Source organism: Bufo bufo, chromosome 3 (genome assembly GCF_905171765.1).
Source record: "Bufo bufo chromosome 3, aBufBuf1.1, whole genome shotgun sequence".
NCBI lineage: Eukaryota > Metazoa > Chordata > Amphibia > Anura > Bufonidae > Bufo > Bufo bufo.
In genome coordinates, this window is record NC_053391.1 from 94635933 (window position 1) to 94662405 (window position 26473).

Sequence of the window (26473 nt, forward strand, 5' to 3'; positions counted from 1 at the left end):
GCGACTATTTGATTCCGGCACCCGCCCCCTGTATTTGTATTAACAGGTCAGTTACCTTCATTGGTGGCGCAGTGCGCCCCCCCCCAACACCCCAGTATACTAAACATTGATGGCGCAGTGCGCCCCCCCAAACCCCTCAGTATTAAAATCAATGGTGGCAGTGGCCACAGGGTCCCCTCCCCCTGTTCATTGGTGGTTCAGTGGCAGTTCCGATCGGAGCCCCAGCAGTGTAATCGCGGGGTTCCGATCGGTTACCATGGCAGCCAGGATGCTCCTGAAGCCCTGGCTGCCATGGTAATCTCCCTGCTGCTGTGCGCAGAAAGCCCAGGGCAGCAGGGAGAGTGTGAAGTCCTAGTCACCCTATTAGAGCTCTATTAGGGTGAATAGGACAAGGGTTCCAGCCCCTAAGGGGGCTAATAGTAAGCAAAAAAAAAAAAAAAAAACACTAAAATATTAAATTTAAATCCCCCTTCCCCAATTTTACATATAAAATATATAAACAATAAATAAATAAACATATTACATAGCGCTGAGTCCGAAAAGTCCAAACTATAAAATTATTTAAAAATATCTCCTATGCAGTGAACACCGTAACAAAAATAAATAAAAACCATGCGATTCGCTATTTTTTAATCACCTTGTCACCCCCAAAAATAGGATAGGTCTTTTCAAGATGGGTGGTGACCATGGCGGCCACTTTGAAGTCAACCATTTTGAATCCAACTTTTGTTTTTTCAATAGGAAGAGGGTCATGTGACACATCAAACTTATTGGGAATGTCACAAGAAAAACAATAGTGTGCTTGGTTTTAACGTAACTTTATTCTTTCATGAGTTATTTACAAGTTTCTGACCACTTATAAAATGTGTTCAATGTGCTGCCCATTGTGTTGGATTGTCAATGCAAACCTCTTCTCCCACTCTTCACACACTGATAGCAACACCGCAGGAGAAATGCTAGCACAGGCTTCCAGTATCCGTAGTTTCAGGTGCTGCACATCTCGTATCATCTGAAGGCAATCGTCTATGCTGTGAAGATACGAGATGTGCAGCACCTGAAACTACGGATACTGGAAGCCTGTGCTAGCATTTCTCCTTCGGTGTTGCTATCAGTGTGTGAAGAGTGGGAGAAGAGGGTTGCATTGACAATCCAACACAATAGGCAGCACATTGAACACATTTTATAAGTGGTCAGAAACTTGTAAATAACTCATGAAAGAATAAAGTTACGTTAAAACCAAGCACACCATTGTTTTTCTTGTGACATTCCCAATAAGTTTGATGTGTCACATGACCCTCTTCCTATTGAAAAAACAAAAGTTGGATTCAAAATGGTCGACTTCAAAGTGGCCGCCATGGTCACCACCCATCTTGAAAAGTTTCCCCCCTCACATATACTAATGTGCCACAAACAGGAAGTTAATATCACCAACCATTCCCATTTTATTAAGGTGTATCCATATAAATGGCCCACCCTGTGTGTATATATATATATATATATATATATATATATATATATATATATAAGCTGAGGAAATTCCACGGCACTTCCAAGGCGTAAAATAGTAGTAAAAACTTTATTCACCAGACCCGCAACGTTTCGATCCGCTTCCTGGGATCTTTCTCAAGCAGTGACAACAATTGGTAGTGCATTGTGCATATTTATACAGCTTCACTTAATTAATCAATCAGGATTTTAAGTACATCAATCAACAACAAATCTCTCAAAATATCAACAAAAGGGACATTGTATGTCAACATTCATCATATCTCATAGTGCATAGTGTTTACATAGAATACAGTGTCGTAATATGGGCACTATTGCCGAATACATAACCATCCTAAATTCATATAAATGTAGATAATCACCCTAATTATAACTTAATACATCTGTGGATACCTACATAAACAAATCACTTCGTGCAGGTGTACCTTAAAAACATCAAGATGAGGAAGGTCCTAGAGCGGGCAATGGATGTGGTCCACATGGATATCGGCGTGCAGGTCAGTCTACTTCGCATGTCGAAGGACCTTTTGAAACTTTGCAGTCACATGATCATGCATCTGATGTGACCGCGAAGTTTCAAAAGGTCCTTCGACATGCGCAGTAGACTGATCTGCACGCCGATATCCATGTGGACCACATCCATCGCCCGCTCTAGTACCTTCCTCATCTTGATGTTTTTAAGGTACACCTGCACGAAGTGATTTGTTTATGTAGGTATCCACAGATGTATTAAGTTATAATTAGGGTAATTATCTACATTTATATGAATTTAGGATGGTTATGTATTCGGCAATAGTGCCCATATTACGACACTGTATTCTATGTAAACACTATGCACTATGAGATATGATGAATGTTGACATACGATGTCCCTTTTGTTGATATTTTGAGAGATTTGTTGTTGATTGATGTACTTAAAATCCTGATTGATTAATTAAGTGAAGCTGTATAAATATGCACAATGCACTACCAATTGTTGTCACTGCTTGAGAAAGATCCCAGGAAGCGGATCGAAACGTTGCGGGTCTGGTGAATAAAGTTTTTTTCTACTACTTTACGCCTTGGAAGTGCCGTGGAATTTCTTCAGCTTATTATTTGGATGGGGATCGCCTCCACAGCCGCTGGCACTCCGCTTGTACCTGTCATACAGCTGTGCTGCCCAACCTTCCTTTTTTGTCTATATATATATATATATATATATATATATACATATATATATATATATATATATATATATATATATATATATATAAAATTAAAGTTGTTTTCTGGCCAGGAAAAAAATGAAAAATGCCAGAAATTGCCTTACAAAAGTGATATCCACCTTAACGCTCCACCACAGCTCCTGTTCTAATATTCCACCATTGGTTTTTTCACTATCTGGTCCATCACAGCACACTAAATGTGACTGCTCTGTTTAATCAGTGATTGGAAGCACCGTTATGGGAGCTGTAAGGTATTACTATATTTATTTTTATTTTTTTCTAAGCGCTGGCGCTTCTGCTCCTTTTGTTAGCATTACTTTCCTGGCCAAACAATACCTTTATTACAACCTATGTAATATTGTGTAGGTCTCCTATCCACCAAGACAGGTGTGATGCATTGAAGCATCAACTCCTCTGAAGTTCTCCATCACAGAATTTTGTGCTCCAGTCGATGTTCTGTGGGATTAGACCAGACAGGATAAACTATGCTCCTCCACCACATCAGTGAGTCTTTAGTGCCAAGGACCCTGTTGCCTGTTGTCTTTCCTTGCCCACTTATGGTAGATACTCAGGCTCGGACTGGCCTACCGGGGAGGCAGGGGATTCCTCGGTGGGCACCCAGTCTCCTGCGCCCAGAGATAAGACGGAGGAGTAATTATTTCTCTTGTTTTTCAGGAGTGATAATTATTGTAGCCACTAGGTGGCAGTATCACACAGTGATGCAGCCTCCTACTGGTGTAAATTGTACAGGAGGCCCGCAGTATCTTCTAAGCCAGTCAGGGCCGTCTTTAATATTGATTGGACCCTGGGCAAGAATTTACTTGGGCCCCCTGGATCCCGCTTTCCCACACCCTAGCATCCAATCACGCCCTCCACCACAACACACACACAAAAAAAATCCACACACCTCGTAGGGTAGTAAACTTTAATAATGATGAGTGGCCACTAGAGATGTTCCTTGGCAGTAATTTAAATACTGCCTTTTTTTCTGAAAAGGCAGTGTTTACATTAAAAAGCGTGCAGAGACATGCTATAGACACCAGAACTACTACGTTTAGCTGTTGTGATTCTGGTGACTTTAGTGTCTCTTAATATAGAGGAAAAAAAAGAATCAGCACAAAAGTATCAAATAAAATGGCTGTATCATTATTCTAAAAATTAAAAAAGCACAACTACTGACACAAATATATAGCATTTTGCAGATTACTTCTTCCTCACAAGACCTCCTTCTCGCCTCTCCTCTTCTCACCTCTTCCCACAACCGCCTCCAGGATTTCTCCCGCACATCCCCCATACTCTTGAACTCGCTACCCCAACATATCAGACTCTCACCTAATGTGGAATCCTTCAAAAGAAACCTGAAAACGCACCTCTTCAGACAAGCCTACAACCAGTGACCCTGCTGCCTCCATACCGCCATGACCAACTTCACCCACACCTACTGTGTCCTTCTCCCATACCATGTAGATTGTAAGCCCTCATGGGCAGGGCCCTCTCTCCTTCTGTACCAGTCTGTAACTCGTCTTGTTCCTGCTTAGTGCACTTGTCTGTATTATGTATGTGTACCCCTTTTCATATGTACAGCGCTATGGAATGAATGGCGCTTTAATAATAAATAATAATAATAATACAGCGCCACATACCTCTTACATCCAGTGACGTCTCTTTGATGTAGAGGTCCAACAGCTATGACATGACAGGTGATAAGTGTCTGATTGATGGGGGTCTGACTGCTGGGACCCCCATAATCAAGGGAAAGTGGTCTTAAGACCCTTGTGTACATAGATTAGCGGTAATGTAATTAAATGTCTCAGGACCCCTTTTTTCATGATCAGTGGGTGTTCCAGCAGTCAGACCCCAGCAATCTGATATTTATCACCTATCCTGTAGATAGGCAATAGGTCATTATGGTAGGACAACTCTTTAAATTATAATGTAGATTATGTACAATATGAGGAGGTTAAGATGGATGTTTGGATGTTGGATGTTTTGCAGTCTGCAAATTGCGGATCCACAAAACATGGATACCGGGTGTGTGCATTCCACATTATGCGGAACAGAACACCCGGCGTCTAATAGAACAGTCTTATCCTTGTCTGTAATTCCGACAATAATAGGACATGTTCTATCAGGTTGTTTTTTTTGCGGCCCCATTGATGTCATGTGAACGGTACAGACATGGAAAAAAAATAAGTTAGTGTGCAGGAGCCCTAAGGTGGGCCCCCAGAATCAGTTACACTGGTGGGCTCTAAGTACCCCAGTCCGACACTGTAGATACTAATCACTGCATTCTGGGTACACCCAACAAGACCTGTCCTTTTGCAGATGCTTTGACCCATTCATATAGCCAACACAATTTAACCCTTATAAAAGCCACTCTGAACACTACACTTGCCCATTTCTTGATTCTTCCAACATATGAACTTCAAGAATTGACTTTATTTGATGTCTGCTATATCTCACATCTTGAAAGGTGGCACTGTAATAATAATACTAGAAAAGCTACAATTTCTGGGGATATTGTGTGAAGTGTTCTTGCCTCCACCAGTAGTCTACAACTGGAGTGGGCGGAGTAACTGTGGAAAGGTTGGACTCGGCAGAGTAACTTTATGGAGTAGGCAGAGTAACTGTGTGGAGTGTTTGGAGTGAGTAAAGATAGTAAACATTATACTAACCAATTAATTGATCAAATTTAAAAAGTGCACATGGCAAGCTTGATAGAGTGAGAAATGCATTTCAACTTTTATTTATTTATATAGCACATTTAATTGCAATGTTGTTGCCCAAAGTGCTTCACAGTTACATTAAAACATACATTTATAAAAAACATTAGCAGCCGATTTGTGTAGGTGGGCTTGAAAATGAGGGAGTGGTGGCAGTTTAGAAATCATGTCCTGATTTTTCAGCTTACACTCTAGCTTTTGTCACTCTGCTGGCTGCTCACACACCTGGGTTCCTATGGCAACTCACTCTACAGCAAGGGCAGAGAAGAGCGGTTAAAACAAACTGCTCCAACGTGCTCACTTCGCTGGCATTGGCCATCTTTAAACGGTTGTAATTTGAAAATTATAAATCTTACAGCGAAGAGCTTTATATTGTGAGAATCACAAGACCCAGACCTACATTTTGATGCATAGTATGTCTCTGAAATAATAAAAATGAAGGCAAAGTCGCAGTTTAGAAATTGCCCTTTCTAAAAAGAGCAATAAACATCTATATGCTAAAATTGACAACCCCTACACCAAACATGCTATCCACGTTTGGCATAATCTTGTCAAAAAACATACCATCCCATTCCCTAATTGCCTGGAACTCCCCTTGCTAGCATCAATCCCAAACGGTTGGAGACTGATTAGGTATAAAATCACCTCACACCCCAAGGGCTATATGATACCTTTGAAAGCCATTTATTCAGCCACTTCGCCAATGGAATACACCAAATATTTAGAAAGTAGTGATCTCCCCAAATTTAATAAAAAAGAATACGACAAAATAACGAAGCACCTCTTAGAGCTAAGTTCCCAAGTTATGACTCAAAATAGCGAACACGATCTTACCAAGTTAATGATAAATAAGACTTCCATAAGCCATGGAATTTCTAAGTTTTACTCCATTGTCAATAACAAAATGTCATCCCCATCATTCCTGTCTAGTTGGTCCAAAGAATTAAACAAAACATTCAATGAGCAAGAAACCACGGCAATACTACATTCCTCAATTCCCCAAATCACGTCTACCAGACTCCAAGAGTCACACTATAAAATACTGTCCAGATGGTACAGGACCCCTGTCATTCTAAATAAAATCAACCCCGAAATTCCTGCACACTGTTGGAGATGTGGTGAAGGAATTGGATCCATAACCCATATTTGGTACTCCTGTCCCAAAATTGTGCCACTGTGGGAAAAATTTAACCACATTATTACAGAAATATATGGTTCACAAATAAAAGTAGATGCAGAACTTGTTCTGCTTGGGCTATACAATAAAAACCACAGCGCCATTAAAGACCGCCTGTTTCCCTTTTTAATAGCTGCATTAAAAACCATAATCCCCAGACACTGGCTTAGTACTGAGGTTCCGTCTATTCAGGACTGGATGGAGGAAGTTGTAACTATCAGTCGCTTTGAAAAACTCAAATGGACAATTGCTGACAACCCTAAGAGATACCTCGGGATCTGGTCCAAATGGTATGATTACATCTCCACTGGCAAACTGTCTAAGTTCTTTGATTAAAGTCTATACATTTGTATTACTAAATATTCTTCTTTTCTCTTTTGCTCTCGAACTATAGAATAAAACATGTGACAACTTTTTCTTTTCCCCTACATTGTTTGACCCCTTGTTTTTGTCTCCCTTTCCTCTCCCCTCCCCCCCCCCCACCTTTCCTTTTCCTTTCACCATTTTATAAATCAGCTTTGAACTGATATATATTGATATTTCTGTCAAATAAATACTTTGTTTAATATGCTTTCTTAAAATTAGGAAATGTTATTCCTGTGATGACTCAACAGGTTATAATATATGCTAACTTCCATGTATAATGGTGATGTTATCTCATTTTATATTTTTTGTTAAACTTGTATTATTTTGCTATTATATTTGTTAATAAAACAAAAATTTACAAGAAATTGCCCTTCAAATTTGAGGTGGCTAGAGTGGAGTTTCAATGAATGTCAATGGGCGGCGTGAGTTGCAAACAAATGGTCATATTGTGAAAACTATCAGCACTATAGCTTAGCCATTGACATTTTTAGTGGCAGCAGGGATAGCTGAACGTTTTGATATAAGATTTGTGTAGGTGGGCTTGAAAATGAGGGAGTGGTGGCAGTTTAGAAATCATGTCCTGATCTTTAAGCTCTCACTCTAGCTTTTGTCAGCTCCCACTCGCCACAAAAACACAGATATTTTGTGAACCATTCGGCAAAACATTCCACAAAGTAATAGCACACCAATCGGGAACAATCCGCACGTTTCGGTATATTACTGTCTATGTAGTGTAAAAACTGTGGGAGGAGTTAGGGTGGTAAATTTGGCTATAATAATAAGAATATATATGTGAGATAACAGTAAGTAGTCTTGCCATGCTAGAACACTTAATAATTGTATTCACTTCCCCTTTCAATGGTTTTTAAGGGGTTGTCCTGGATTTTATCATTGATGGCCTATCCTCAGGATAGGCCATTAATTTTTGATTGGCAAAGGTCTGATACCCCTCACCTCCACCAATAAGCTGTTTCGGGGTAGCTCTGGCACCAGAAACTGGTGCTGGAACTGCACATCTCTGTCCATTGTGTAGTGGCTGGAGCTGGTTACTGCAGCTCTGTTCACATTCACTTCAGTAAGAGCAGCGCTGCACTAACCAGCACTGTCCATTACGCCATAGATGGAACTGTGTAGTTCCAACAACGACTTCTGATGCCAGAAGTTCCCCTTAACCGCCTCCGGACCGCCTAACGCAGGATCGCGTTCCGGAGGCGGCAGCTGCAGGCAGAGTCACGCATCCATGCGTCATCTCGCGAGAAGCGAGATTTCCTGTGAACGCGCGCACACAGGCGCGCACGTTCACAGGATCGGAAGGTGAGCGAGTGGATCTACAGCCTGCCAGCGGCGATCGTTCGCTGGCAGGCTGTAGATGCATTTTTTTAACCCCTAACAGGTATATTAAACGCTGTTTTGATAACAGCGTCTAATATACCTGCTACCTGGTGCTCTGGTGGTCCCTTTTGCTTGGATCGACCACCAGAGGACACAGGCAGCTCAGTAATAAGTAGCACCAAACACCACTACACTACACCCCCCTTTGTCACTTATTAACCCCTTATTAACCCCTGATCACCCCATATAGACTCCCTGATCACCCCCCTGTCATTGATCACCCCCCTGTCATTGATCACCCCCCTGTAAGGCTCCATTCAGACGTCCGTATGTTTTTTACGGATCCACGGATACATGGATCGGATCCGCAAAACACATGCGGACGTCTGAATGGAGCCTTACAGGGGGGTGATCACCCCATATACACTCCCTGATCACCCCCCTGTCATTGATCACCCCCCTGTAAGGCTCCATTCAGACGTCCGTATGTGTTTTGCGGATCCGTGGAGGACACCGTGGATCCGCAAAACACATACGGACGTCTGAATGGAGCCTTACAGGGGGTGATCAATGACAGGGGGGTGATCACCCCATATAGACTCCCTGATCACCCCCCTGTCATTGATCACCCCCTGTCATTGATCACCCCCCTGTAATGCTCCATTTAGACGTCCGTATGTTTTTTTACGGATCCACGGATACATGGATCGGATCCACAAAACACATACGAACGTCTGAATGGAGCCTTACAGGGGGGTGATCACCCCATATACACTCCCTGATCACCCCCCTGTCATTGATCACCCCCCTGTAAGGCTCCATTCAGACGTCCGTATGTGTTTTGCGGATCCGCGGAGGACACCGTGGATCCGCAAAACACATACGGACGTCTGAATGGAGCCTTACAGGGGGTGATCAATGACAGGGGGGTGATCACCCCATATACACTCCCTGATCACCCCCCTGTCATTGATCACCCCCCTGTAAGGCTCCATTCAGACATTTTTTTGGCCCAAGTTAGCGGAAATTGTTTTTGTTTTTTTCTTGCAAAGTCTCATATTCCACTAACTTGTGTCAAAAAATAAAATCTCACATGAACTCACCATACCCCTCACGGAATCCATGTGAGAATTTGTGAGAAAAAAATAAATAAAAATTTCCGCTAACTTGTGCCAAAAAAAAAAAATTCTATGAACTCACCATGCCCCTCATTGAATACCTTGGGGTGTCTTCTTTCCAAAATGGGGTCACATGTGGGGTATTTATACTGCCTTGGCATTTTAGGGGCCCTAAAGCGTGAGAAGAAGTCTGGGATCCAAATGTCTAAAAATGCCCTCATAAAAGGAATTTGGGCCCCTTTGCGCATCTAGACTGCAAAAAAGTGTCACACATGTGGTATCTCCGTACTCAGGAGAAGGTGGGCAATGTGTTTTGGGGTGTCATTTTACATATACCCATGCTGGGTGAGATAAATATCTTGGTCAAATGCCAACTTTGTATAAAAAAAAATGGGAAAAGTTGTCTTTTGCCGATATATTTCTCTCACCCAGCATGGGTATATGTAAAATGACACCCCAAAACACATTGCCCAACTTCTCCTGAGTACGGCGATACCAGATGTGTGACACTTTTTTGCAGCCTAGGTGGGAAAAGGGGCCCACATTCCAAAGAGCACCTTTAGGATTTCACAGGTAATTTTTTGCACATTTTGATTTCAAACTACTTCCCACACATTAGGGCCCCTAAATTGCCAGGGCAGTATAACTACCCCACAAGTGACCCCATTTTGGGAAGAAGACACCCCAAGGTATTTTGTGATGGGCATAGTGAGTTCATGGAAGTTTTTATTTTTTGTCACAAGTTAGTGGAATATGAGACTTTGTAAGGAAAAAAATAAATAAAAATAGAATCATCATTTTCCGCTAACTTGTGACAAAAAATAAAAAGTTCTATGAACTCACTATGCCCATCAGCGAATACCTTAGGGTGTCTACTTTCCGAAATGGGGTCATTTGTGGGGTTTTTCTACTGTCTGGGCATTGTAGAACCTCAGGAAACATGACAGGTGCTCAGAAAGTCAGAGCTGCTTCAAAAAGCGGAAATTCACATTTTTGTACCATAGTTTGTAAACGCTATAGCTTTTACCCAAACCATTTTTTTTTTACCCAAACATTTTTTTTTATCAAAGACATGTAGAACAATAAATTTAGAGAAAAATTTATATATGGATGTCGTTTTTTTAAAAAAAATTTACAACTGAAAGTGAAAAATGACATTTTTTTGCAATAAAATCGGTAAATTTCGATTAATAACAAAAAAAGTAAAAATGTCAGCAGCAATGAAATACCACCAAATGAAAGCTCTATTAGTGAGAAGAAAAGGAGGTAAAATTCATTTGGGTGGTAAGTTGCATGACCGAGCAATAAACGGTGAAATTAGTGTAGGTCAGAAGTGTAAAAAGTGGCCTGGTCATTAAGGGTGTTTAAGCTAGGGGAGCTGAGGTGGTTAAAAAGCTTGTCAGCAGGGGTGTAGAGTGAGAGTAGGCCATCAGTAGTAAAATCCTGGCCGACCCCTTTATGGTTACGGCTGAATGGTGTAGATATGCCTTGAATGTCTCTTGCCAAAATACCCCTTTACATTATCAAAGTAAGAAGCAATTCTTGAATTCATAAATGAACTTACTTTACTTCTTCAAATTTCTTGTCTCGGTAAAAGTTACTCTTTTTGATCAAATACAGCAAGACCAAATCACAGAAGAAGGCTCCCTAAAGGAAAATGAAAGGCAATTAATCCACAAAACCTGTTCTAGCACTCCAGGAACTGTACAAGTCACATCTGATGATAAATCAGGTGAAGTGGTCAAAGCAGGGTACCTATAAGGTAGGTGTAATCTGTAGCATGGCATACTCATTTAACCCCTTCAGGACCCTGCGATTTTCCATTTTTCAGTTTTCTTATTTCCCCCCTGCCTTCCCAGAGCCATAACTTTTTTTTTTTTTCCCCGTTCACATAGCCGTATGAGGGCTTGCTTTTTGCAGTAAAAGTTGTACTTTCTAATGGCACCATTTACTATTGTTTGTATGATGGAGGTCTGGAAAAGGTTAAAGGAGTTGTCCCACAAAAAAGTATTACTGTGGAATGAATAGGGCATTTCAAATAAAATATTGTTGCAACAAAAATACTGATAGTTTTTTTTTGTGTGAATAGTACATTACATTTTCCTCACTGATAAGCACCCCTTGCTGTTTATCCTTCTGGTCCACCTTTTCCTGCATACATTGGTGGACCAGACAAGCTTCCCTGATCTCTTAGGGAAGCAGGTGAAACGGCCTAGACACTTTTCATTCATTCATCTACTTCTAAATTCATAGAAATACAGGGTGGGCCATTTATATGGATACACCTTAATAAAATGGGAATGGTTGGTGATATTAACTTCCTGTTTGTGGCACATTAGTATATGTGAGGGGGGAAACTTTTCAAGATGGGTGGTGATCATGGAGGCCATTTTGAAGTCGGCCATTTTGAATCCAACTTTTGTTTTTTCAATAGGAAGAGGGTCATGTGACACATCAAACTTATTGGGAATGTCACAAGAAAAACAATGGTGTGCTTGGTTTTAACGTAACTTTATTCTTTCATGAGTTATTTACAAGTTTCTGACCACTTATAAAATGTGTTCAATGTGCTGCCCATTGTGTTGGATTGTCAATGCAACCCTCTTCTCCCACTCTTCACACACTGATAGAAACACCGCAGGAGAAATGCTAGCACAGGCTTCCAGTATCCGTAGTTTCAGGTGCTGCACATCTCGTATCATCTGAAGGCAATCGTCTATGCTGTGAAGATACGAGATGTGCAGCACCTGAAACTACGGATACTGGAAGCCTGTGCTAGCGTTTCTCCTGTGGTGTTGCTATAAGTGTGTGAAGAGTGGGAGAAGAGGGTTGCATTGACAATCCAACACAATGGGCAGCACATTGAACACATTTTATAAGTGGTCAGAAACTTGTAAATAACTCATGAAAGAATAAAGTTACGTTAAAACCAAGCACACCATTGTTTTTCTTGTGACATTCCCAATAAGTTTGATGTGTCACATGACCCTCTTCCTATTGAAAAAACAAAAGTTGGATTCAAAATGGCTGACTTCAAAATGGCCGCCATGGTCACCACCCATCTTGAAAAGTTTCCCCCCTCACATATACTAATGTGCCACAAACAGGAAGTTAATATCACCAACCATTCCCATTTTATTAAGGTGTATCCATATAAATGGCCCACCCTGTATATCACTACTGTAGTACTATTTATTACTGGAATCTCTGAGGCTGTGTGTGAAAGACTATTTTCTATGCAGGGGAGGAAGACAGGAAAATGGGTTAACAAGAGTTGACTGCATGCACTCCTGGGAGATGTAGGTGCTCGATAGTCACATGGGACAAGCTGCTGCCTCCCCACAGAAAGTACACTGGAGAGCAGAGTTTTTTTGCATTAAAATAGTTAAAAGATTGGCATGTGTTACTCCCAAAAACATTTTTTTTTAAAATTTGTTTGATAAACCCTTTAAGTATGGGAAGCATTTATGTCCTTTTTGGACACTCAGACATCGTAGAGGAGATTGCCTTGTTCAGGACCCCTTTCAGCTCCCACTGTGATAGACACAACCTACAGTATGTTGTACATGGTTCCTCATTATGTAAATGTGTTCCTTGTAATATCACAATTCCCTTGAGTAAGAGAGACCGCAACTGATCACCAGTTAAAGGGCATCTGTCAGCAGATTTGTACCTAAGAAACTGGCTGACCTGTTACCTGTGCGCTTGGCAGCTGAAGGCATCTGTGTTGGTCCCATGTTCATATGTCTCCGCATTGCTGAGAAAAATTATGTTTTAATATATGCAAATGAGTCTCTAAGAGCAATGGGGGTGTTGTAGTTACACCTAGAGGCTCTGCTCTCTCTGCAACTGCCAGTTTCATAGGGACAAATCTGCTGACAGATGCCCTTTAAAGAAGCCAGACATATGGTGATTGTTTGATCACCAGGGCATTTTCAATCTAAAAAGGGATTGTCCTGTCTGGGCCAAACATTTGATGCAAGTGACTTTTACTGCTGGAAGGTGTTAACCATCCTGATTTCTTGTAGGTGTCTCATACATTATATTGCACATAAGCAGAAAGAAGTCAGTAGAAGATTCTGTTTCTAATAGTGAAAAAATGGAATGTTACGTTTCTATATCCATACTGAGTAGAATAGACTAGAACTGTAGATTATTCCTTTCTGTCTGCACAAAACAACAGACATCTGATGCTACAAAAGGCAGAAAGATGCCAGATGCAAAAAAAATCCCATGTTAAATCAATGAGAACTTTAACTGAACAAATGTATGGTTTTCTGTAACAATGGAAATGAATAACCTGGAGAAAAAAGTTCCAGTGTGAACAGAGCCAATGCAGTTTCAGACCCACAACCTTCTTAACCTCCTAACAGTCCCATTAAAATTGGATTCCAATGTGTGTCAGCAATAAATCTTGGGGACATTATTGCATTTTTAACTCCTTAGTGACATAATTAATTTTAGCCTTAAGGACCAAAAATATTTTCCTAAGTTAAAAAAAATTTCTCCTATATTTTTTATTTTATTTTATGTGATTAGTTGTAGGTTTTTTAGGAACCATTTTGGGGTATACATAGTGTATTAAATAACATTTTATTTTCAGGGGGAAAGATAAAAAAACAGCAATTTTTATATTATTTTGTGAAATTTTTGTACGGCGTTCACTGAGTGGTAAAAATAACATTATTTTATTATTTGGGTGACTACACTGATGATAATGCCACATTTCTATATATTTTTACGTTTTTTCCCTTTCCTCCTGCAGCCGGTCAGCTCTGCAACTGCTCCCCCTCCTTCTCCAGACTGACAGGGAGGGGGGTCGGCTTCTTTAGCTGCTCATATCTCTGGTAGAGATATGGGCTTTGTATTGTTTGAAAACTGCCATTCCAAGCTTTCATACAATACCTGACAGTATTATCTTCAGTACATGGGAAGATATCACTGTTAGAAATCTGGATGCAGTGAATGCAACTGAAAGTGAAAATAAAAGCAGGTTTTACCTGCTACTATTCCCAACTCGATTTCTAACAGTGATATCTCCTGTTTATCTTAGACTGATGTTGTCATTTTGTTCTTGTATGAAAGACTGGAATGACAGCTTTCAAACAAGACCACGTTGCAGGCTCCTAGTTACTACCATTGAGGAGATATCAGTAGCTAAAGCAGCCCTCTCCCCTTCCAGTTCTGCCCAAGCTGAGCTCCGGCAGAACAGTTAGGTAGTTAAGGCAAAGTTCATTCTTATTTGTCTCAAATTACTTCATGCATTGTATTCTAGCCAATGTTATATATCATAAAGTTATATGAAATTAAGGAGATGATTACCAGCTATTTATTTATCTTGCTCCTTGGCTGCTTTGTAGCTCAGCTTCTTTAGCACATCAATGTGGTCTGTGGCTATAACTCATCTACAGCGCCTACAGGAAGACTGAGGTAGTCTGAGACCCCCCCCCCCCCCCCGCCGTCTAATCATTGGTTCAGGACACTGCTCTCTCCCTCCCCCCCTTCAGCTTTACCTCCTTAGGTTGGCGGCTGTGTATAATCTGCAGCCAATCACATGATCACCAGGCAGTCAGTGCATGGAGGGATAGTTTATATTACAACAAGGGAAGAATAATTGTAAAATGCAGATTTACTAAACCACCACTGAGAAATGATGGCTATCCGGAAACTGCCACACATATGAGGGTAATGAGCCTTAGTCAGGGTGAGCCTGGAGCATCGCTTTTACCCAAATTCTTTCTTGTTATGAGATATATATAAATTCATCCTTACCGCACCCATCAGTGCCAAGCCAGAGCCAATATTGATGATTGTTGGTATAATATTGAACTTCCCAGCCTGTGAAAACACATTGAAAATCATTTTATCAAGTTGTCTAAATATAAATATATATATATATATATATATATATATATATATATATAAAGGACGTATATATGTATGTATGTTCTGCGATCATTCAAAAACGCAACTATCGATTTCAACGAAACTAGGTATACACATCCCTTGCTACCTAAAAAGGACGTACCGTTCCTGAGATATTCCCAAAAAATGACCTGCATTAGCCAATACAAGCCTGCAAGGCTTTCTCTTCATATCCCAACTGCTGTACACACGGTCACATGTCCCTTATCAGCCGACAGAAGCTCGCAGGCCCTTAGTCTCCACATACACACAGTTTTACTCCAGGTTTCCATAACAACCCAGCCATTTTTCTTCACTGCTGTAGGTCAGCTTTAGGCTAGGGCTACACGATAACAACTACACTGCTACATGTGTCGCGCAACAATTTTTTTAATTATAGTCTATGGTGTCGCACTGCGACATATGACAGGCTGCGACACCATAGCCTATCATCATAAAAATTGTTGAGACAAAATGTCACGCGACACATGTCGTCATGTAGCCCTAGCATTAAAGGGGCAGGCTGCTGTGGAGGTCACTGTTAAAGAGGCGTTCACTGTGGATGTTACTGTTAAGGGGGCAGGCCACTGTGGAGGTCACTGTTAAAGGGGGTAGGGGCCACTATTAAAGGGGCAACTGCTGTGGAGGTCACTGTTAAGGCAGCAGGGTACTGTGAGGTCACTGTTAAGGCAGCGGGGTACTGTGGCGGTCACTGTTAAGGGGGCGGGCCCCTGAGGAGGTCACTGTCAAGGGAGTGGGGTGCTGTGAAACTCACGGTTAAAGGGGAGGGCTGCTGTGAAGGTGAAGATTAAGGGGATGGGCTGCTGTGGAGGGGGGCAGTGTTAAGGGGTGGGGGACTGTGGAGTTCACTGTTAAAGGGGCGGGGTGCTTTAGAGGTCACTGTTATAGGGGATACTGTCGATATCTTTTAACGACACACACAAACATTAAATGAAATAGATGAAATATACCCGTGCAAAGCCGGGTCCTTCTGCTAGTATATTATATAATAATATGTATCTTCAGCGCCACCACAGGAGTAATAATGCATTGCACATTTCCTAATAACCTTTTTTAATTAATCTCTTAATATTTGAATACCAGTCCAAAATTAGACAACCCCTTTAAAGGGGTTGTCCGGGTTCAGAGCTGAACCCGGACATCCCTCCATTTTCACCCAGAAAGCCCCCCTGACTTGAACATCCGAGCAATTCATGCACCGATGCTCTCCTTTGCACAGTGCTAAATCGCGTACGGCAAAGGCATTTTTTGGAGATCCAGTGACGTACCGGGCTCTCAATAGGGCTGCCAGGAAGCCCGGTGACGTCACCGGCACTGATGGGCGTGACTATGCTCAGGGGTGCACCGCCAATGAGGTGAGGTGATTGCCTCAGGCAGCAGCAGGTAGGGGCAAGAGGGGGCAACGGAAGGGCTATGGGCAATGAGCACTTTCATTGTGGAAACACTCATCTCTACATATTCAATTTCATTGCTGTACTCAGGACAGCAATACAGTTGAATGCCATGACAGGAGAGATGTCTCCCTGGCCCACCGTTTCCTCTAATAGGTTCTAGTCCTAATTCCTGTAGCCTATCAGAGGCCGGTGCCATCATTATCACGCTGCCTAAGCCGAGCTGCATAGAGCTCAGGGCACAGACTAGAAGAGGTCCGTGTCTTGCACTGCATCGCTGACAGCAGAATGGTGGTAAGTATTTGAGTTTATTATTATTATTTGGCAGCATACTGTTGGGCCACAATAGGCTGGGGGTCATTATTTTGTAACTGGAGAAAGCACTATGGGGACATTGCGGCTGTAAAAAGGAGCATTTTTGAACTGGCACACATTATAAGGGGGCCACTATAGGGACATCCGTTTTACTAGGGGCACTAAAAGGGGGTGTTTTTTTGTACTGACACACGTTATAAGGAAGCATTTTTTGTACTGGCACATAAGGGGGCATATTTTGTACTTAGCGCACATTATAAGGTAGCATTTTTGTACTGGCACACATTCTAAGGTGGCCACTATGGGGACATTTGTTCTACAGGGGGCACTAATTTTTTTTTTGTACTGGCACACATCATAGGGGAGCATTTTTTGTATTGGCACACAGAAGGTGGTATTTTTGTACTGCCACGTAGTATAAGGGGCCATTTTTTATACAGACACAAATTATTACTACTGGGGGCACTATGGGGACATTATTACTTTTGGGCACAAAATGAGGGACATTATTACTATTGGGTGCACTGTTACCACATAGTGCACTCTGGCAGAGAATTATTACTATTGGTGGGACTTTTTGGAGGACATTACATTGGGAGGCACCCTGGCACAGTATCAGCTTAGCACAATTATTTTTGGAGGACACTATGTTTACGACACTATAAGTGACACTATTTGCTGGGCACAGTTATCTAGGGCACTGTGTGCAAATAATTATTAAAGAGTGATCTATTGCAAATGTCTATCTGTGGTGGTACTAGTATTTTCAGGGGGATCCTCTGTTTATGCAGTACAGTATTGGGAAGCACAGTATTAGAGGTGGTAGGATGGGAGATGGATGGAAAAGTAGAAAACTAAGATGTCTGCTTGTCAAACTCTGCAGAGACAAGAGAAGGCTGAAAGAAATCATCATGGTGGTCTGGTCTGAATGGAGAAGATAAAGAAAGAAAACGTCTACATCAGAGGACACATCACGGGATGTAAGAGGTATATGGCACTGTATTACCTCATATGTTTTGTAGCTTTGTATGTAATGTTTTCCAAGTCTGTCTATAACAGTAGGGCTGGAGAGAGGGGGTTAGGTTAAGAAATTGGCATTGGGGGGGGGGGGCACCATTTCAGTTTTTGCCCCAGGCAGCAGAAAGGCTAGGTGCACCCCTGACTATGCTTTGATTAAAAGATAGGACATATCATATGCAATTACATGCCTCCCAAGTGTCCCTCTTTAGGAGCGACAGTCCCTCTTTTTGACCCAAGTCCCACTGTCCCTTTTTGATCCTTAAATGTCCCACTTTTTGACCTAGGGAATTAATGCATAAATGTGCATTAATAAATTTGCTAAATTGCTCCTTACTAAAGTGCCTGTATGGTTTCTACTTGTATATTAGACCATAACTTCACTATTTGGTGCACTTTGGGCCTTAACCACCTCAGCCCCCAGTGCTTAAACACCCTGAAAGACCAGGCCACTTTTTACACTTCTGCACTACACTACTTTCACCGTTTATTGCTCGGTCATGCATCTTACCACCCAAATGAATTTTACCTCCTTTTCTTCTCACTAATAGAGCTTTCATTTGGTGGTATTTCATTGCTGCTGACATTTTTACTTTTTTTGTTATTAATCGAAATTTAACGATTTTTTTGCAAAAAAATGACATTTTTCACTTTCAGTTGTAAAATTTTGCAAAAAAAACGACATCCATATATAAATTTTGCTCTAAATTTATTGTTCTACATGTCTTTGATAAAAAAAAATGTTTGGGTAAAAAAAAAAAATGGTTTGGGTAAAAGTTATAGCGTTTACAAACTATGGTACAAAAATGTGAATTTCCGCTTTTTGAAGCAGCTCTGACTTTCTGAGCACCTGTCATGTTTCCTGAGGTTCTACAATGGCCAGACAGTACAAACACCCCACAAATGACCCCATTTCGGAAAGTACACACCCTAAGGTATTCGCTGATGGGCATAGTGAGTTCATAGAACTTTTTATTTTTTGTCACAAGTTAGCGGAAAATGATGATTTTTTTTTTTCTTACAAAGTCTCATATTCCACTAACTTGTGACAAAAAATAAAAAGTTCTATGAACTCACTATGCCCATCACGAAATACCTTGGGGTCTCTTCTTTCCAAAATGGGGTCACTTGTGGGGTAGTTATACTGCCCTGGCATTCTAGGGGCCCAAATGTGTGGTAAGGAGTTTGAAATCAAATTCTGTAAAAAATGACCAGTGAAATCCGAAAGGTGCTCTTTGGAATATGGGCCCCTTTGCCCACCTAGGCTGCAAAAAAGTGTCACACATCTGGTATCTCTGTATTCAGGAGAAGTTGAGGAATGTGTTTTGGGGTGTCTTTTTACATATACCCATGCTGGGTGAGAGAAATATCTTCGTCAAATGCCAACTTTGTATAAAAAAAATGGGAAAAGTTGTCTTTTGCCAAGATATTTCTCTCACCCAGCATGGGTATATGTAAAATGACACCCCAAAACACATTCCCCAACTTCTCCTGAGTACGGAGATACCAGATGTGTGACACTTTTTTGCAGCCTAGGTGGGCAAAGGGGCCCATATTCCAAAGAGCACCTTTCGGATTTCACAGGTCATTTACCTACTTACCACACATTAGGGCCCCTGGAAAATGCCAGGGCAGTATAACTACCCCACAAGTGACCCCATTTTGGAAAGAAGACACCACAAGGTATTCCGTGAGGGGCATGGCGAGTTCCTAGAATTTTTTATTTTTTGTCACAAGTTAGTGGAAAATGATGATTTTTTTATTTTATTTTTTTTTCATACAAAGTCTCATATTCCACTAACTTGTGACAAAAAATAAAAACTTCCATGAACTCACTATGCCCATCAGCGAATACCTTGGGGTCTCTTCTTTCCAAAATGGGGTCACTTGTGGGGTAGTTATACTGCCCTGGCATTCTAGGGGCCCAAATGTGTGGTAAGGAGTTTGAAATCAAATTCTGTAAAAAATGACCAGTGAAATCCGAAAGGTGCTCTTTGGAATATGGGCCCCTTTGCCCACCTAGGCTGCAAAAAAGTTACACACATGTGGTATCTCCGCATTCAGGAGAAGTTGAGGAATGTGTTTTGGGGTGTCTTTTTACATATACCCATGCTGGGTGAGATAAATATCTTGGTCAAATGCCAACTTTGTATAAAAAAATGGGAAAAGTTGTCTTTTGCCAAGATATTTCTCTCACCCAGCATGGGTATATGTAAAATGACACCCCAAAACACATTCCCCAACTTCTCCTGAGTACGGAGATACCAGATGTGTGACACTTTTTTGCAGCCTAGGTGGGCAAAGGGGCCCATATTCCAAAGAGCACCTTTCGGATTTCACTGGTCATTTTTTACAGAATTTGATTTCAAACTCCTTACCACACATTTGGGCCCCTAGAATGCCAGGGCAGTATAACTACCCCACAAGTGACCCCATTTTGGAAAGAAGAGACCCCCAGGTATTCGCTGATGGGCATAGTGAGTTCATGGAAGTTTTTATTTTTTGTCACCAGTTAGTGGAATATGAGACTTTGTATGAAAAAAATAAAAATAAAAAAAAATCATCATTTTCCACTAACTTGTGACAAAAAATAAAAAATTCTAGGAACTCGCCATGCCCCTCTCGGAATACCTTGGGGTGTCTTCTTTCCAAAATGGGGTCACTTGTGGGGTAGTTATACTGCCCTGGCATTTTCCAGGGGCCCTAATGTGTGGTAAGTAGGTAAATGACCTGTGAAATCCGAAAGGTGCTCTTTGGAATATGGGCCCCTTTGCCCACCTAGGCTGCAAAAAAGTGTCACACATCTGGTATCTCCGTACTCAGGAGAAGTTGGGGAATGTGTTTTGGGGTGTCATTTTACATATACCCATGCTGGGTGAGAGAAATATCTTGGCAAAAGACAACTTTTCGCATTTTTTTATACAAAGTTGGCATTTGACCAAGATATTTATCTCACCCAGCATGGGTATATGTAAAATGACACCCCAAAACACATTCCCCAACTTCTCCTGAGTATGGCGATACCAGATGTGTGACACTTTTTTGCAGCCTAGGTGGGCAAAGGTGCCCAAATTCCTTTTAGGAGGGTATTTTTAGACATTTGGATACCAGACTTCTTCTCACGCTTTGGGGCCCCTAGAATGCCAGGGTATAAATACCCCACATGTGACCCCATTTTGGAAAGAAGACACCCCAAGGTATTCAATGAGGGGCATGGCGAGTTCATAGAATTTTTTTTTGGCACAAGTTAGCGGAAATTGATATTTTTTATTTTTTTCTCACAAAGTCTCCCTTTCCGCTAACTTGGGACAAAAATTTCAATCTTTCATGGACTCAATATGCCCCTCACGGAATACCTGGGGGTGTCTTCTTTCCGAAATGGGGTCACATGTGGGGTATTTATACTGCCCTGGCATTCTAGGGGCCCTAAAGCGTGAGAAGAAGTCTGGAATATAAATGTCTAAAAATTTTTACACATTTGGATTCCGTGAGGGGTATGGTGAGTTCATGTGAGATTTTAGTTTTTGACACAAGTTAGTGGAATATGAGACTTTGTAAGAAAAAAAAAAAATAATTCCGCTAACTTGGGCCAAAAAAATGTCTGAATGGAGCTTTACAGGGGGTTGATCAATGACAGGGGTGTAATCAATGACAGGGGGGTGATCAGGGAGTCTATATGGGGTGATCACCACAGTCATTGATCACGCCCCTGTAAGGCTTCATTCAGACGTCCGTATGCGTTTTGCGTATCCGATCCATCTATCAGTGGATCCGTAAAAATCATGCGGACATCTGAATGGAGCTTTACAGGGGGTTGATCAATTACAGGGGGGTGATCAGGGAGTCTATATGGGGTGATAACCACAGTCATTGATCACGCCCCTGTAAGGCTTCATTCAGACGTCCGTATGCGTTTTGCGGATCCGATCCATCTATCAGTGGATCCGTAAAAATCATGCGGACATCTAAATGGAGCTTTACAGGGGGTTGATCAATGACAGGGGGGTAATCAATGACAAGGGGGTGATCAGGGAGTCTATATGGGGTGATCACCACAGTCATTGATCACGCCCCTGTAAGGCTTCATTCAGACGTCCGTATGCGTTTTGCGGATCCGATCCATCTATCAGTGGATCCGTAAAAATCATGCGGACATCTGAATGGAGCTTTACAGGGGGTTGATCAATGACAGGGGGGTAATCAATGACAGGGGGGTGATCAGGGAGTCTATATGGGGTGATCAGGGGTGATCAGGGGCTAATAAGGGGTTAATAACTGACGGGGGGGGGGTGTAGTGTAGTGTAGTGCTTGGTGCTACTTTACTGAGCTACCTGTGTCCTCTGGTGGTCGATCCAAACAAAGGGGACCACCAGAGGACCAGGTAGCAGGTATATTAGACGGTAGCAGGTATATAAAACAGCGTCTAATATACCTGTTAGGGGTTAAAAAAAACACATCTCCAGCCTGCCAGCGAACGATCGCCGCTGGCAGGCTGGAGATCAACTCTCTTACCTTCCGTTCCTGTGAGCGCGCGCGCCTGTGTGCGCGCGTTCACAGGAAATCTCGCGTCTCGCGAGATGACGCGTAGATGCGTGATTGTGCGCAGCGCTGCCACCTCCGGAACGCGATCCTGCGTTAGGCGGTCCGGAGGTGGTTAAAATATCTATAGTCTATAGTATATTTAAATGGATATTGAGGCACAAGAAAGAAAAAAAAGAAACTTATACTCACATAACCGATCCCCAGCTGCTGCAGTTTTGACCATGTCAGTAATTATGCTTTAGGCGGAGTTAGAGGTGTGACCCAGTATGAAAAAAACTGGTGATGCGCACTGCACATTGTCCCTCTTTGTGATTTTCAAAAGTTGGGAAGTATGCAATTATTCCTGGGTTGAATCAGTGTCATTTTAGGCACAAAACATTAATTGTCACTCTTTTAGCCTATAACAATGAGCCCCTCCTTTTGGTGACAGATTTTGTCAGACACCGTTGAGCCATTTAACTCTATCTTTAACTGTATATGTTAACATTGCATTTACTCTGAATGATCCTGCCCTGGTTCTCACTTCTCAGTAGTTAAGTGGATGGGTCCAAAAAAGGCTGGATCTTTTTTTTCCAAGCGCCCAACATCAGCTGCATTGCCTGCCTCTGTGGTATGTATGCCCTTGTTTCCAAGAAATGTTCAGTGCTAGCTAAAAGATAAAAATGCTACTTTAACACTGTTCACATTGTACTAGTGCATCCTAATAAATTGGAATATAATCGAAAAGTTAATTTATTTCAGTAATTCAATTCAAAAAGTTTAACTCATATACCGTAGATTTATTACACACAGAGTGATCTATTGCAAGTGTTTATTTCTTTTAATGTTGATGATTATGGTTTATAGCTAATGAAAACCCAAAAGTCAGGATCTCAGAAAATTAGAATATTTAGAAAAAGTTCAATATTGTAGACTCATGGTGTACCACTCTAATCAGCTAATCAACACAAAACACCAAAGGTTTCCTGAGCCTACAAACGTTCCCTCAGTATGTTTCAGTAGTCTACACAATCATTGGGAAAACTGCTGACTTGACAGTCATTAACACCCTCCACAAGTAGGGTATCCAAGCATATTAATGGAAAGTTGATTGGAAAGAAAAAGTGTGGTAGAAAAAAGTGCACAAGCAAAAGGGATACCCACAGGATTGTCAAGAAAAGGCCATTCAGGAATTTGGGGGAGATTCACATGGAGTGGACTGCGGCCCGAGTCAGTGCTTCAAGAGTCACCACACACAGACATATCCAGGACATGGACTACGATTGTTGCATTCCTTGTTTAAAGCCACTGATGACCCAGAGAAAACATCAGAAGCGTCTTGGGCTGAGGAGAAAATGGGCTGAGCTGTTGCTCAGTGGTCCAAAGTCATGTTTTCAGATGAAAGTAAATTTTGCATTTCATTTGGAAATCAAGGTCCCAGAGTCTGGAGGAAGAGTGGAGAGGCACACAGTCCAGGTTGTTTGAGGTCCAGTGTGAAGTTTCCAGTCAGTGATGGTTTGGGGAGCCATGTCATCTGCTGGTGTTGGTCCATTGTGTTATATCAAGTCCAAAGTGAAAGCAGGCATCTACCAGGAAACTTTAGAGCACTTCATGCTTCCCTCTGCAGACAAGCTTTATGGAGATGATGATTAAATTTTCCAGCAGGACTTGGCACCTGCCCACACTGCCAAAAGTACCAATACCTGGTTTAATGACCATGGTATCGCTGTGCTTAATTGGCCAGCAAACTCACCTGATCTAAACCCCATAGAGAATCAGGCAAGACGGTGGCTCAGTGGTTAGCACTGTGGTCCTAGGTTTGAATCCGACCAAGGACAACATCTGCATGGAGTTTTTAAGTTCACCCCATGTTTGCGTGGGTTTCCTCCGGGTATGCCAACAAAGCAGATGAGCTGAAGGCTTCTGTCTAAGCACCCTGGGCTTCCATAACACCTTAGCAGTGGCATAGGCGGACAGCCTCCATGCCATGCCACATTGATGCAGTAATTCATGCAAAAGGGACTCCGACCAAGTATTGAGTGCATATACTATACATACTTTTTAGTAGGCCAACATTTCTATATTAAAAATCATTTTGGGTTTCCATGAGCTGTAAGCAATACTCATCAACACTAAAAGAAATAAACGCTTGAAACAGATCACTGTGTGTGTAATGAATCTATAGAATATAGGAGTTTCACGTTTTGAATTGAATTACTGAAATACATTTACTTTTTGATGATATTCTAATTTATTGAGATGCACAAGTAAGTACTGAAGATCGACTTACCTTTCCATTCACCATGATATCAAAGCGAATACCATAAGCCTTTATCAGTGTCCTGTAGTCTGATCCATTAACATCACGGTAGTACTTTGCATACCTTGATTGAAAGAGACATGTATAGACATTAATATGGTTTCATAGTGCTGTTGTTTCACGAGTTTTGTATACAAGGTTTGAGGAATAAATCAAAAAATTCACAGTTTTGTATTAGGAGGTATGTGGAAGAAATCTAAAAATGTAGTTTAGTATTAGGACTCAGGAGGTATGAGGGATAAATCTAAAAATGTACTAAAGAGGGGAAAATCTAAAAATTCACATCTTTGTAACTCAAAAAATGGTGCAACTAATGTGTAAATGTGATTAAAGGAGATGTCCAGCCCCACATTTTTTTATTTTTTTTTACAAACAGTGGCATAAATTAATAAAAGGAGCAGTGTGGCATGGGACGCCTGTTAGCAGAAGACTCTGCCGGCCACCTATTACATGGCTGACCATTCTTTTGAATGGCCAGCATGTTATACCATGTTTCCTCAGTCAGGTTTGTTGTAAAAGCTGGTTGTCTTAGGCCTCATGCACACGACCGTTAATGCACCGTTTGTCATCCACGTCCGTGATCCGTGTTTCCAGTCCGTCAAAAAAATATGACCTGTCCTATTTTTTTCACGGACAACGGTTCACGGACCCATTCAAGTCATGGGGTCCGTGAAAAAACACGGAGGCACACAAGATTGTCATCCGCGTCCGCGCGTCCGCGTCCGTTTTTTTCCTATCATCTGCAAGGCAAACTTGACTTTGATTTTTTTTTCACTTTTAATGACTGGTGATCCTCCAAAAATCAAGGAAGACACACGGAAACAAAAACGGAAACGGATCACGGAACAACGGAACAGCTTTTTGCGGACCGCAAAAAAATACTGTCGTGTGCATGAGGCCTTAATAAGAGAACCGCTTTAAGTCCTCTTTTTGGATATTTTAAAAATGCCATGTAAGGGCTCTTTCACACTTGCTTTATTGTCTTCCGGCATAGAGTTCCGTCGTCGGGGCTCTATGCCGGAAGAATCCTGATCAGGATTATCCTAATGCATTCTGAATGGAGAGAAATCCGTTCAGGATGCATCAGGATGTCTTCAGTTCCGGAACGGAACGTTTGTTGGCCGGAGAAAATACCGCAGCATGCTGCGCTTTTTGCTCCGGCCAAAAATCCGGAACACTTGCCGCAAGGCCGGATCCGGAATTAATGCCCATTGGAAGGCATTGATCCGGATCCGGCCTTAAGCTAAACGTCGTTTCGGCGCATTGCCGGAGCCGACATTTAGCTTTTTCAGAATGGTTACCATGGCTGCCGGGACGCTAAAGTCCTGACAGCCATGGTAAAGTGTAGCGGGGAGCGGGGGAGCAGCATACTTACCGTCCGTGCGGCTCCCAGGGCGCTCCAGAGTGACGTCAGGGCGCCCCAAGCGCATGGATCACGTGATCACATGGATCACGTCATCCATGCGCATGGGGCGCCCTGACGTCATTCTGGAGCGCCCCGGGAGCCGCACGGACTGTAAGTATACTGCTCCCCCGCTCCCCGCTCCTACTATGGCA

At 41.9% G+C, this 26473-nt stretch overlaps 1 protein-coding gene across 3 annotated transcripts in view; it reads right to left on the reverse strand.

Moving 5' to 3' along the window:
- The window catches only part of P2RX5 (purinergic receptor P2X 5), a 95851-nt gene that overhangs the window by 2375 nt on the left and 67003 nt on the right, over positions 1-26473 (reverse strand). For 2 of the 3 annotated variants that reach the window (XM_040423350.1, XM_040423353.1), the window contains exons 9-11: positions 24887-24980; positions 15200-15265; positions 10992-11074 (exon numbers count right to left, since the gene is read on the reverse strand). In XM_040423350.1, the coding sequence (XP_040279284.1) occupies positions 10992-11074; positions 15200-15265; positions 24887-24980 (243 nt within the window). Of the gene's footprint in view, positions 1-5621; positions 5683-10991; positions 11075-15199; positions 15266-24886; positions 24981-26473 lie in introns of those variants that run through there. The other variant, XM_040423352.1, reaches the window with a different exon arrangement.